We start from the raw sequence: 12,973 nt of genomic DNA, 5'->3' as shown, positions 1-12,973 counted from the left end.
TTCAAATGGTTTCAAAATTCAATAATTCTCAGAGCAGGACACAATGCTGAGCGGATGCCATTTTGGTTCAAACATGTACAAATTCTTTGAACTGTAAAATTGTATAAATTGTTTTGGACCAAATAAAAATTTTTCTTTCTTTCTTTCTTTCTTTCATTAACATGTTAACTTCATTAATAAATCAGTGATAAAAATATAACTTAAAATACGCTTCTGTTATTTTAATGAAACACAACCAAAAAACTTAAAAAACGTTCATAAAACAGGCAAAAAAAATTTACGTCGCATCTCTGTGCGGTAATAGTATACGAGTGGTAAGCGAAATAAAATAAGCTCTTCTGTGAAACGTGTTTTTATAATAGATCAATATTTGAGGCTTGAAATTCGATACACACAGTACACACAGAGCGTAAAACAAACCAATTAAAACTGCGGTAGAACTTAAACAAATCAATTTAAAACATTTACCATCTCTAAAGACTATTTTATGAAGTGAAAAACAAATCATTGATGTAAAAAACATCATAGAGGTAATTTTTACAAAACAAACTTTTTTGATATTAGAAGTATTAGAATGATACATCTTTTGATAGTGCAAGTATTTAAAATAGTTCTATGAAACAAAATTGCAACTCTGCAATATCGCTTGAAATACTCGTATTTTTCATCTAAACATTTAATTTTATCAGAAACTAGCTTTCCGCCCGCGGCTTCGCCCGCGTGGAATTTTGTCTGTCACAGAAAAACTTTATCGCGCGCGTCCCTGTTTCAAAAACCGGGATAAAAACTATCCTATGTTCTTTCCCGGGACTCAAACTATCTCTATGCCAAATTTCATCAAAATCGGTTGCGAGGTTTAAGCGGGAAAGCGTAACAGACAGGCAGACAGACAGAGTTACTTTCGCATTTATAATATTAGTTGGGATAGTTGGGATTAAAATACCTACGTTTAATCTTACGCGTTTTATATTCGCACTAAAAGATTTCAAGTCTGGCAAATAACAGAAACTCATCGCCGTTATAAAATATATTAGACGTCAATTCGAATTTGGTAAGCACATCATAAAATTATAAATGTAAAGGCAATATCTTCCTTTATAAAACTTTATTTCTGCATCCACAAAGTAAATTGAACTTCCCATCAATTTGCAACTCCGATTTATTTTCAAATTACGATCAAATGATTGTTAATTAATTTTTAAAAGTCAATTCCAATTTTGAACTTCACTAAACGTACAGAAGCGTCACTTTTTTGTCAGGTATTTTTTGCGATCTTTTTTCGGGGCTGTTAACGACAACATTTCGGGATAATTGGCTTCCTATTTGGTGTTCGGAACACGTGGGACACCAGTCATTATGGTGACGAAGGTTGGATAGCGACAAATTAATTATCTTTCAACAAACCATGGGGATATTTGGTGCATTGGAATCCTTAAATGGGGGACCAAAGTAGGACGAATTAGCAATTTTATTCTATCTACAAAAAAAAAAGAAAAAATTTGATGACTAATAAAGAAGGTTGACTATCAGATTTCGTCTCCTATTCCAAAACCAATATCAAAATTAAAATAAAATTAAAACTAAATCGACTCAATGACACCTCGAAGTTTCGAAATTCAAATTTAATTAACACCTAATTAGTTCCAAATTTAAAGCTATTAATATAGATGAGATGACGAAACCACGGTAGCTATAAAGATCGACGTGATAATATGTTAGAGGCGCGCGCGCACGGGTGACTTTTGTCACCGTGACAGTATGTCCTCCATAGACAAGAATAAATACTGCGTTGTCAAGCGGCGCAGGACCGGTCTTTGTGGAAATCCTTGGGGGAGGCCTTTGTCCAGGAGTGGACGTCTTTCGGCTGAAACGACGACGACGACGACTGCGTTGTCTCTCTTTCACACGGTGGACTGACAACCTTATAGGTGCAAGAAGGCGCTGGATGCAGGCCATTTTCAACAGGGCGATGTGGAAATCATTGGGGGAGGCCTATGTTCAGCAATGGACGTCCTGAGGCTGCAATGATGATGACGATGTCTCTCTTCTTCTCTTTCGTCATCATCATCATCATCATTTCAGCCATAGGATGATAGCCAGAGGTCCATCTTGTTCGTAGGCGTCCTCTGCGCTGTCTGGTATGTGGCCTCCACTGCAGAACCTTGCTGCCCCATCGGCCGTCAGTTCTGCGTACTACTTTTTCTTTTTACAAAAGGGTAAAAATATACAAAAGAGCAAGATATACTGTTAAACTGTCACGGTGACAAAAAGTCACCCGTGCGGGCATCCTTACGGGCGTGGCGTAGTTGTAATTAGTGACACCATATGTGGGGGCTCACTCGCGGGGGACAGCTCATCCAACCCTGCCACCTTGGTGATAGTATAATTATCCCACTATACGAGGCTCGTGTGTGGTCCAAGGTATGAGGGACATTGGACACATGTCAAAGTTGGGGCAAATCTTTGCGAAAAGAAAGGAAGAACATTCACTAATTTTTCGTCTTCTGCTACAACTACGGCTGGCATGACCAAATGGTAAATATTTCAACTATTTCACAAAAAGTTAGTGCCCTTAAAGTGAAAGTGGGCCTTTAAATGTGGCAAAATGTTTTTGCTCTACCAGCCTTTCTAGACAAAATTACAAGCATGACAGTTGTAATTCAGAAAGAAGCTAAAAAAAAGCGCCACAAAATTTCAAACACGTACCAACAAGTGGTTATCGTTTTAGCGCTCAGCAGTTGGCGCCACTATAGAGTAAGGTCTTGTCAAAATCAAAATAAAAATTATCTTATTTGTGCAGACTAATTAAATTAGTACTTACAAATCGTCAAATGCTCTTATGGAGCCTTATCAAAGTATCATTCTTTTTTTGCTCTACCACTTTGTCACTTGCTAGTGGCCAATATAGTGACGCCAATTGGTGAGTGCTAAAGCGTTAGGAAGACTTAGAAGAAGCTTACCTATCTTTAGAAGCTCTTAGACTCACCAGGATGGCGCCAAAATAGAGTAAGATCCTGTCACTCACCAGTGATGCTAACTGACAAAACGACAGCCCTCATCTCCATCTCCCGCTTGTAACTTAAATCCCCTAAATGAAGAATAACAAGAACGACTTACGGGTTACACTTTAAAACGTTAATTTCCCGGTCGTTTCGTGGAACGGCTACAACAATCCGCTGTTAATGATGTGACGACCCATTAAACAATTTGTTTTCTCTGTGACAGTTTTATTTTTGAGGATGAAGTGTGGGCAGAAGTTTAAATACTGGATAGTGGGGGCCAGATTTTAAAATGCACTCAATATTGCTTTTTCATAAATATTGAATGACTTTCTCTTCTCTTTTATCTTAGAGCAAACTCATAGCTTATATGTAGATTTCAGTCAGAGCGGTCTGATATCAAACTGCAATAAAGTATATTCTAACCTTCAGTTACTATTCTCTGAGACAGGCAGTTGATATGCTGGATTCCTGGCTTGAATTAAATTCTCAAGTTAAATTTTAGATTTTAATTTCAATGTATCTTTCCACTTGATTGTGTATGTCTTGTTAGCTGTCTTTAAATAATAAATAAACTGTTAACAGTAGACATGAAGAGTAATAGAGAGTTTTTAGGAAAACTTATTTCCTTCATTCGTATACAAAAATAAATCGTGTTACAATATTAATCCGACCTCCCGATTTCACGGATTGTTGAACCACTCGAAAACATTTGATATTGAAATCAGATCTTTACACAGTATCACGAAAAACAATTAAAACTGGGATTAATTAAATTAATTAACTCGTTTTTGTTTCACACAAATCAAGAGTTAAAAAGTGGAATTAAATTATTATTTGGCACAATCAGCTTTTATTATGAAAATCGTAGGCTTTTATTTCATTTTCATTGTAGTACTTGTCAGTATCTGGTGACACTCTTGGAAATGGAATGGGCAATTGTTTTTAAATAATATCTCTAAACAAAAAAAAAACCATTCTATCCATGGAAGATAAACTTTAAATTCAAACTCCTCCTATGTTATTCTGAATAATTTCTTTGCGGTTCCAATGACAGTTTAACTTTTCCCCTGGTTATTATTGGCGTTCAAACTGTAGATCCTGGTTATACAGGAGTTACAGCGGTGGAAACGAGAGATGGTAATAGTCCCGTTATCCGTGTCCTAAGCACGAATGACTCTCCTAATCGTATAGTAATCGTAGGTCCTTATAGGGTGTAGACATCTGCTAAGAACTGAATTTACGAAACTCCTCCCCTAATGGGATAAAACGGGATCCACGCGTACAGTCACGGGCGGCCGCTAAATCTATTCAAGCACGTTCCTTATAAAACCATCATCGCGGCGCTGTTTTTTCACCCAAAATAAAAATTGCCAAACCTAAACAAAACCGATATTTGTTCGAGCTTCGGGAACAGAAAACAAAAATTTTACATACCTGAGTTTCAGTAACATTCAGCAGCTTCGCCATATCAGCTCTCTCTCCTGAAGAGAGGTACTTCTTCACTTCAAACAGCTTCTCCAGCTCGAAGATCTGTCTCCCAGTGAAGGTAGTCCTGGCTTTCTTCCGTCTGCCGACTCCTGGATCCTCTCCTTCCTCGCTGGTGAGAGAGCCCTCTCCTCCCAAAGGAGAGCGGACATCTTCGGTGGATTTCTTTCTCTTTATTAGTTTCGATGGATCTGGAAGAGAGAGGAATGTTAAAGGGAAATATAATACACTCAACATCAAATAAACCGCACCTTCCGCGACGCGAACTTTAAAGATTTTCTTCTGACACAATTATGGTACCCCAACAATATTGGTGTTATTTGAAAGCACAATAAATATCCTCAAAGAAAAATACATTTCATTTCTAAATAAATGATTAACATATACCATAAATGTGACTTGAAAATAGACCTCACTTTGGGCTCACCTCTGGGATCAATTAGACCATTTTTTATGGTTATAAAACCAAGGAAAGATCTCACGTGTCCTCTTTAACAAATGGATAGCGATTAATACCAACTTAACAGTTTTATAGTCATAAAAAAGGGCTATGGCATAACTACCTATTTTTTGAAGAAGTGACTCTGGATCCTTTTAAAGACACATTTTTGGGGTAAAAACCTTTCCTTTAATGAAATGAAGTTTAGAACTAGGCTTTCAAATGGTACCAATGTTGGTGGGAAGTGGGGATGCATACGTTTGATAAGTGCTTGTCGCGGGAGGTGCGATTTATTTGATGCCGAGTGTAGATAATGATCTCAAAGAGGAAGAAGAATAAGATTTTGACAGATCTGGTACAGTCGACAGCATATTAGATCACTTTTTGTTGCAAAACTGCACCTTAAACAAACCACTAAGATACGACAGTATTGTGCTACCTCTGTAATGGAATTCTAGCCAGCTCTTTAAAAACACCATTAGCTTTCAATATTTATTAAAATCATGTATGCAAAACGGATGAACTAACATTAAATCTTGAGATCTACGCCCTTTAACTTAACTTAAGAAGGGACCTAAGTCTCCAATGGGATTGGGGGATATTTTATGAAATCCAAGATATACGCGTTTTGATAAGCCTTATCTTTTTAGGCACTGTTCTACCTAAATCAAGAAACTATCTAATCTTCGTGACTCTAAAAATAAAATTGGGTATCCAAATGATTTAAAACCTAATTAAGTAAATCCTAAAGTTCCTTTTTCACATTACCTTGAACTATAACAAATCAAATTCAATGAAAGCAATGAGTCAGATATCCATTTACCAATGACAGCTGAGTTCAAAGAGGCTGCGCACGCGTCGCGATCCTTACTTTATTACCATAGCAGTCTTTGATAGACCTAAATAAACCTGGAATTGGATCCATTCAAAATTAAACTCTAGCTCTATAATCCCAAGATTAAATTTAAAGTAAACAGACACAATAACAGATTTATCTTTGGCGTATAATCGTCAAAGCAAAACTCCCAATTAAAGTGACTAGCCGTTAAATAGTCGGACTATAAATAATGCAGCTCGGAAACGATTTCGTATTAGAATTTATGTGATTTGCTATACTGAAGTGTTTCCGAGAATGCTTGTAGATGTAATAGGTACATATTATATTGTATAGTTATATGCAAAAATGTACATGATTTTAATTGGAACTTAAACCTTATTAAATCGTAATAATAGGTCACACTTTTTGCTAGTGATTGTACTGCTAAATTAGAAATTTATGTTACACGGGTACGTAAGTTTTTAGTTACGATTCTTGACATATTATATTACAATTATTATAGCGAAACTTTGTGACTAAGCCATTCAGTAATCTATGAGTCATAATATCAATTGAAACTAATACAGCTTTGTAATTAGAGAGCTTGAATTTGCTGGCTGTAATTAGAAATTTTGGCCTTAAATATTTCTCTTTACTTAATATTTGCTTTGTCTACTTTAACTAATATAGAAATAAACATAAAGAGTAATACACATAACTTAAGAAATAAATTTAAACTCAAAACAATAACGCCAAGGACCAATTACGGAACAAAAACTGTACTGTTTGAGGGAGCACAGCTATTCAACAGTTTGCCTGACGACTTGAAGGATTGTGAAAGTTTACATATTTTTAAAAAGAAACTTAAGATACACATAGCAGGCTAGCAGCTACTAGTACCAGTGGCTAATTTGTAACTTATTTATTTATTAAATATTTTAGTATCTCATTATAAGTGAAATGTAAATTTGTTATGAGAATAAAGTTCTTTAAACCTACTTTAATGTTTGACAGACCTAAAAACAAATGAACATGGTCATGACATTAATTAAAGGGCCTCCTAATCAAATGACAGTTAATACGTGCGATTGTAAATTCATCACGTAGATGCGCTACTACCTTTACAATTTAAATCTTACAGGTTAAAGACTTTAGAGCTTTAAAATTTATTATATGGCATGATAAACGTAATTAAAAGTATTAATGAGTAATTTTATTGGAAATACTAACTAGTGTTTTTTTTCTGCCTTAATTTCTCGATCCTGAAACATAAGGTAAGTATGCATTTTAATTCCGAGGGAATTTAGGATATAATCTGTATGCTATATTACGCAAGAAAAAAGGAAAAAATATAATATAATCTACCTAAAATAGTATATCAAAGTTGAAACGTTAGGAAAAAGTATTAATAAAGTTTTTTATGTTTTCCTTTCTCCTGCCAGTGTCAAATTGAATTCTAAAAACACATGACAAGCCTTTTCATAGTACCACAGATAACACAAATCACAAACGTGAGAAACATTTCTCCTGTAGGAGTTAATTACCAAGAATTTACGACTTAGCGTTTTGTAACCACTACCTATGGTAATTGAAGCTTCAATAGCGCTTAGTAAACACATTTAATGGATTGTATTGGCTTGTTCAATTTTGTGCTCGTCAAATGTTATGATTCACACGTCCTATTTGATTGATATACTTTGTGTGAAAAGTAGGTAGTTCTTTATGCTGTAATGGTCAAATTGCTGGAAATTAAATATCTGTAAGCAAACTGATGTATCAGTCTGTGAACAAGAAATGGCGGCTGTGTTACGTCAGGGTGTTGGCACGATTAAAATCTATTTTGTAATTGTTTGGCTTTAAATTAATATTTTGGGCTACGTTAAGCACCCGGAAAGATACCTGAAAACTTCCGGAAAACATTTGGATTTTTACGGACTCGAGCATTTGGAATGCATCTAAGATTTTAGAGCCTCGTTTTTCAACATTCCGAATGAATCAATGATTTCAGGTGCAAAACATACAATCTTTAAGAAGAGATACAAGCTAACACCCTTGATTGCATGTAACATTCAACTACTTACTTAAAACAATTTATCTCCATTTCAATTAAAATAGTAAACCGAAACGTCAAGCCGTGAGTACATAATGTATAGTTCCAAAATACTGGACTGTCCTGTCGATGACATTGACAGTGGGGCGCCACCGTCAATACCGGATCGCTGGTTCAGATTTTTGCCATGTTGGAAACCATATAGTTGAACGATGGTAGCGCCCCCCTGTCATTGAGTTTGGCGGGACAGTTCAGCGTGGGTCATCTATAACAGCTCATTAATAAACGTCGCGTTAAGACTCGTGTCTTACTATTTTAATTGAAATGGAACGCGAAAGTTTAAAATCTTATCCCCATTTCAATTTTTTTTAAATCTACTTTTCCGCACGGTTTCCAGGGGTCTGTTGTGGAATTCACATAAGAAAAGTTTATCTACAGAATCTTATAAAAGAGAAATTCCCAATACACGTACAAAATATCTAGTTTATGTAGTATAAGCCATAGACAAACTCTCTCTTTATAGGACATCGCCCACTCAATAACAGGCCATAAATAATGCGTTAAAACAAAACAATGTGTAGCTCAATAAAGCTGCCCGCAGCGACTTCAAAGTCGCTTCCTAGCCGGAATTTATAGAGCGATTAGCGGGTTTGATGCTTGAATCTAAAATTATGCTAAGTGACGGCAGGTTTGACTGTTAATCATAATTGAGTACCAGTCTTATTTATTGGTTTGACGCTTTGAATTGGGATTCTGAATGAAAATTACAAGGAAAGCAAAGCAAATCAAGGAAAGCGGATAAAACTAGCATATTTTTGCATAGTTTCTTAATCAAAGGTCGGTCATCTAGATTGTACTTGTATTTACTATGATCTAGCATTTGCTTTTTGATACCGAATCACCGAAGCCTGCTACGGGCGCGCACAAATTGTCGATGCGCGACCCTCATCCCCATCTTTATTTCTTTCCTAAAGCATAAACTATGCCTACTTACCTAACTAATGAAACCCATCCATACTTTTCGTCCCATATTATAACGCCTTTAAGTGTTTAAGTGTAACAGCAGACAAAGTAGACACACATATTTTGAGGACTTACTTTTATAAAATGGCCTCTCCATAAATAAATCAAATCAAATCACAATTAATCCATGTATTAAACTAGATCATATTAGCTAGCAAGTTTGAATCAAAAGACCCTATAAAGTATACTATAATGCTAGAGCTATAATACTTTTGGCAGAACCCATCGCTAACATATCTGCAATCAAACTTATATCAGTCACTGTAATTGCGAACCATTGCTATTAATTCGGCCTCAAAGCTGGCAATTAAAATACTTGGCTCCGACTCTTGGCAACACTGGTCAGCCCGTTCATGCAGCTCTCATTCACGAGGATATGACATGACGTGATGTTATTACGAGTTTAGTTAACCTTTAACAAGTGTCATTTGTCATGAGTTGTTGTGAGTCTTATTTCGTGGGGCTACAGTTCCATTTCAGCTACCATCAGGTATAGTGATTGATTCATCTTTGACGGTTCTTATGGGTTCATATCACCTCACTCGCTTCTGTAGATATTTTTGGAGGCCTATTATCTAAGTAATATATTGCAAATAAAATGCGGCATTGCAAAAGTCTACAACGACATATACATGTGCAAAGTAGGTACACTCTTTAAGAGCGTTGTCACATTTTTCATGCAGAAATCGAGAATTTGGCAGATTTCGAAATGATTTTAGTCATATAATTTATTGTTATAGCTTCTTTTGACTTATATCATAGTAATTATCATACGTTTTTACGGANAAGCCGCGGATTAATGACGAGGTATCGGATCAAGCCAGAGTCGAACAGTTAGGGTTAGTAAGGAACAATGTGGATAGCTATTCGCTAGGGACTCTGTGCAATGCAGCCGAGGGAACGATAGACGCGCGCGCGAACGTCTGGCTGTTGCAATGGCTCCCGAGCGAATGCTAGGCGCCCGCGGTCGCCGCCGTCTCTTATATTAGCTCGGTCCGTGCGGCGTGCGGCCGCGCAGCCGTAGGGTTGTCAAAATCTCTGCGCTCGGTGCTAGGGCTGTCGATGCGTCGCGGGGCGCGTCACACTCTATTAATCCGCACTGCACCCGCCTAGTAGAACTACCCCTCAATAAGGGCTATCGAATTTGCCCTCACAAGTTGGCATCACTGTAGAATAAGGTCATGTCACAATTGCAACCTTAGAGCAAAGTCTCGCACGATGGGCACTCTCGTAGAATATATAAATATTTTTTTTTTCGTCTAATAGCAAAAAAAATTTTCTGATCGCTACAAAACCAGCCTTAAAAATAATAATGATGATACTGACCACAGGCAGCACGAAGCCCTCACAATAATCCACGTGATCGCCCATGAGGTTGGCCCTGCCCGGCGCGCACGCAGCCGCGGCCGGCGCGCGCCCGAAGCGAGTCGCAAACGTGTCGCACGCGCGCCGCAGCAGCGCCGCCTCGCCGACAGCTGTCACTTCGTTGCTCATCTGGTAAGGTAATTTATACTTTAGAAGATTTTAGTTGGGGCAGAATAGTTTCGAGTCGACCACGGGCCGGAAGACGTAGCGTGGCAGGGCAGACCCCCCATCATCATCATCTCAGCCATTGGACGTCCACTGCTGAACATAAGCCTCCCCCAATGCTTCCCATGTTGCCCGGTTGGTAGCAGCCTGCGTCCAGCGCCTTCATTTATGATGTCGTCGGTCCACCTTATGGGTGGCCCCCCACTAGGTGGTAAACACTTAGAAGGTAGGAATGTAGCATAGTATCAGACCCGTTTTATCTTCCCTCCCAGTGTGGGGCGGTGCTACGGGGAAGCACTTGGAAGGTAGGTATGTAGCGTAACCAGCATCGGTGTGTCAAGATCCTCATCTCTACAGGTTATCTTATCTTATTTAGGACCGAGCATGGGCGCAATGCACGTCGACCCATTGGGATCTATTGTGCTTCCCTATACCTTTATCCCCCCTCATCCGCAAAGATTCTATCCATATAGTGAATCAGGTGCTTGGGTGAGAAGGACCTATATTCTTCTGGTGTCGGATAAGCCGACCCCCATTCTAGTTCTAGCTAGCGCGTCGCATTCGCACAGTAGGTGTTTCATGGACTCCGCATGTTCTCCACACGCTCGACAACTGTCATCCGTAGTTAGGCCCATTTTGTGGAGCATCTCTTCTCACAGGTTAGACATTTGGTATAAGATGGGTGGATCGACGATCTGGTGGTCACTGAAGACCCTGGATACGGGCAGCGCAGGATCAGTCGTTATGGAAATCCTTGAGAGCGGCTTTTGTCCGGCAGTGGACGTCATTTGGCTGAAACGAACGAACTAGAACATTTTAATAGATGTCTTGCGTCCTAGTTTTTGACCGAATTTATCCCGGGAACCCCTAAACAGTCAAGGTTGTTGGTCTTAGGGCCAACAAACTTTTCAACTTTTCTTACAAACATCTATAAATTAGGTTCGAGTTTCATGTGTCGTCGTCGTCGGTCGGTATCACTACAAACGCTTGTCGACGGCGGGCTCATAAAACGTGTGCATAGACCCTTAGAACCTGTGCACACCGGCGTTTTAGTAACGCGCTATTTTCCTACAAAGGTCTACTCTACAGTCTGTGTTCGATTTGCATGTAAATCGCATCTGTATCGCTACAAACACGCATCGACGCTTAAAACATTCTGTGTACAGGCCCTAAAGTCTAGTAAAATTGGGTCAAGTACGAGTATAAGTGCTCTGAAAAGGGACATTACAACTTACTCATATAAAGATTTTGAATTGTTATATCTCCAGTTCTATTCAGAAATATGGCTTTCTTGATGTAGGTCTTACACATCGTAATGCGCCACATTTACCGCAATAAAGTTATTCTATTTTATTCTTATTATTGAAAGGAATTACTTAATTATTATTATGATTTCTAGTACGAGTACCTACATATTCCAATTGTTTTCTATTGTCTGGTATAGATCGCTTGCAGTGATAATCCCGTCTACATTGTGTAGTTCCTATGTTGTATTTATTTTATTCGTCAATTTTTGTGGTGTTGTGCAATAAAATCCATCCATTCATATTTCGAGAAATGGACTTTTAAAATTGCGAGGGCGTGTTGGAAAATGGCATCGTTAGGGACGAAAAAGAAAGAACGAGTTTTTAAAAGTGCAATCCACGTCAACAATTATTATCTGGTGAGTTGCAAAGGAAAATTGCCCTTATTGTCATGGTCATCAATCAATAACCAGAGGTGGAATTGTGTAAAGCAATCGTAATCATTTGACAGTTCATAACGTACGATTATTCTGTCAAACGTTTTGACTGTCAAATGATTACGATTGCTTTACACAATTCCACCTCTGAGCAGTATGATATTATTTCTTCTTGATTGTATAAGACCGCTCATCTTTTGGCCTACTTATAATACAGTGTGAGTCACGTTAAAGTGTACATATGAAAATAGATGAAACTAGACCTATTTTTATCGACAAAAAAGAGGTCAAAAAATTTTTGAGATTTTTTTTTATTTTTTTATAGAATTTTTTTTCTTCCAATTACGTATTGTAAAGAAAACGTAATAACTTTTAAACTAAGCGGTATATCCTGATAAAATAAAAACAGTGATAATGCTAAATAACAGGCAATACTAAAAAAATACATAAAATACACAAAAAATGCCAACAAATAATAAAAAATGATACTTTTTGAAAAAAATCTGCTTAAAAATTCGTGTTTTTTTGGTTATTTGATAAATTTCTCCAAAATATGCCCCTATAACAGGTGGTTTTTATTGTTTTGTATTATTCTCTATCGTATTACCTTTGTAAAACCAAAAATTGCATGTCTCTATCCCTATCACAACATTTGCTATGATAGTTTGAACAAAGGCCTACCACAACATTATTCTCCTCTACAGGTAGGGACAATTTTAATTTTAACTAAAATGCTTATTTTACTTCAAAATCTTTTGTTTTTACTTGAAATCTAACTTGTCTTTATCAAAATTACAAATCTAGAGCCATTTTCAGTTTCGTTGTTAACGAAGCGTTGAATGGCGCGCCCGGAGAGGCTTAGTTCAAACGATCATAGCAAATGTTGTGATAGGGATAGAGACATGCGATTTTTGGTTTTACAAAGGCAATACGATAGAGAATAATT

At 37.5% G+C, this 12,973-nt stretch overlaps 1 protein-coding gene across 1 annotated transcript; it reads right to left on the bottom strand.

Moving 5' to 3' along the window:
- Positions 1-3,025: 3,025 nt before the first annotated feature.
- LOC114364946 (homeobox protein HMX3-like) lies at positions 3,026-5,851 on the bottom strand (the record flags this gene model as incomplete). The annotated part of the gene is made up of 3 exons (XM_028321302.1): positions 5,806-5,851; positions 4,379-4,678; positions 3,026-3,088 (listed from the first exon to the last, which is right to left on the bottom strand). Coding segments are annotated over exons 1-3 (409 nt in total), but the record flags the coding sequence as incomplete, so codon positions are not given.
- Between the last annotated feature and the right edge of the window lie 7,122 nt (positions 5,852-12,973).

This window comes from Ostrinia furnacalis, unplaced genomic scaffold (genome assembly GCF_004193835.3).
Source record: "Ostrinia furnacalis isolate ACB-3 unplaced genomic scaffold, ASM419383v2 OfSCF7520, whole genome shotgun sequence".
Classification (NCBI taxonomy): Eukaryota; Metazoa; Arthropoda; class Insecta; order Lepidoptera; family Crambidae; genus Ostrinia; species Ostrinia furnacalis.
Note: the sequence above shows the minus strand (reverse complement) of the source record. Positions and strands in the feature narration are given on the sequence as shown.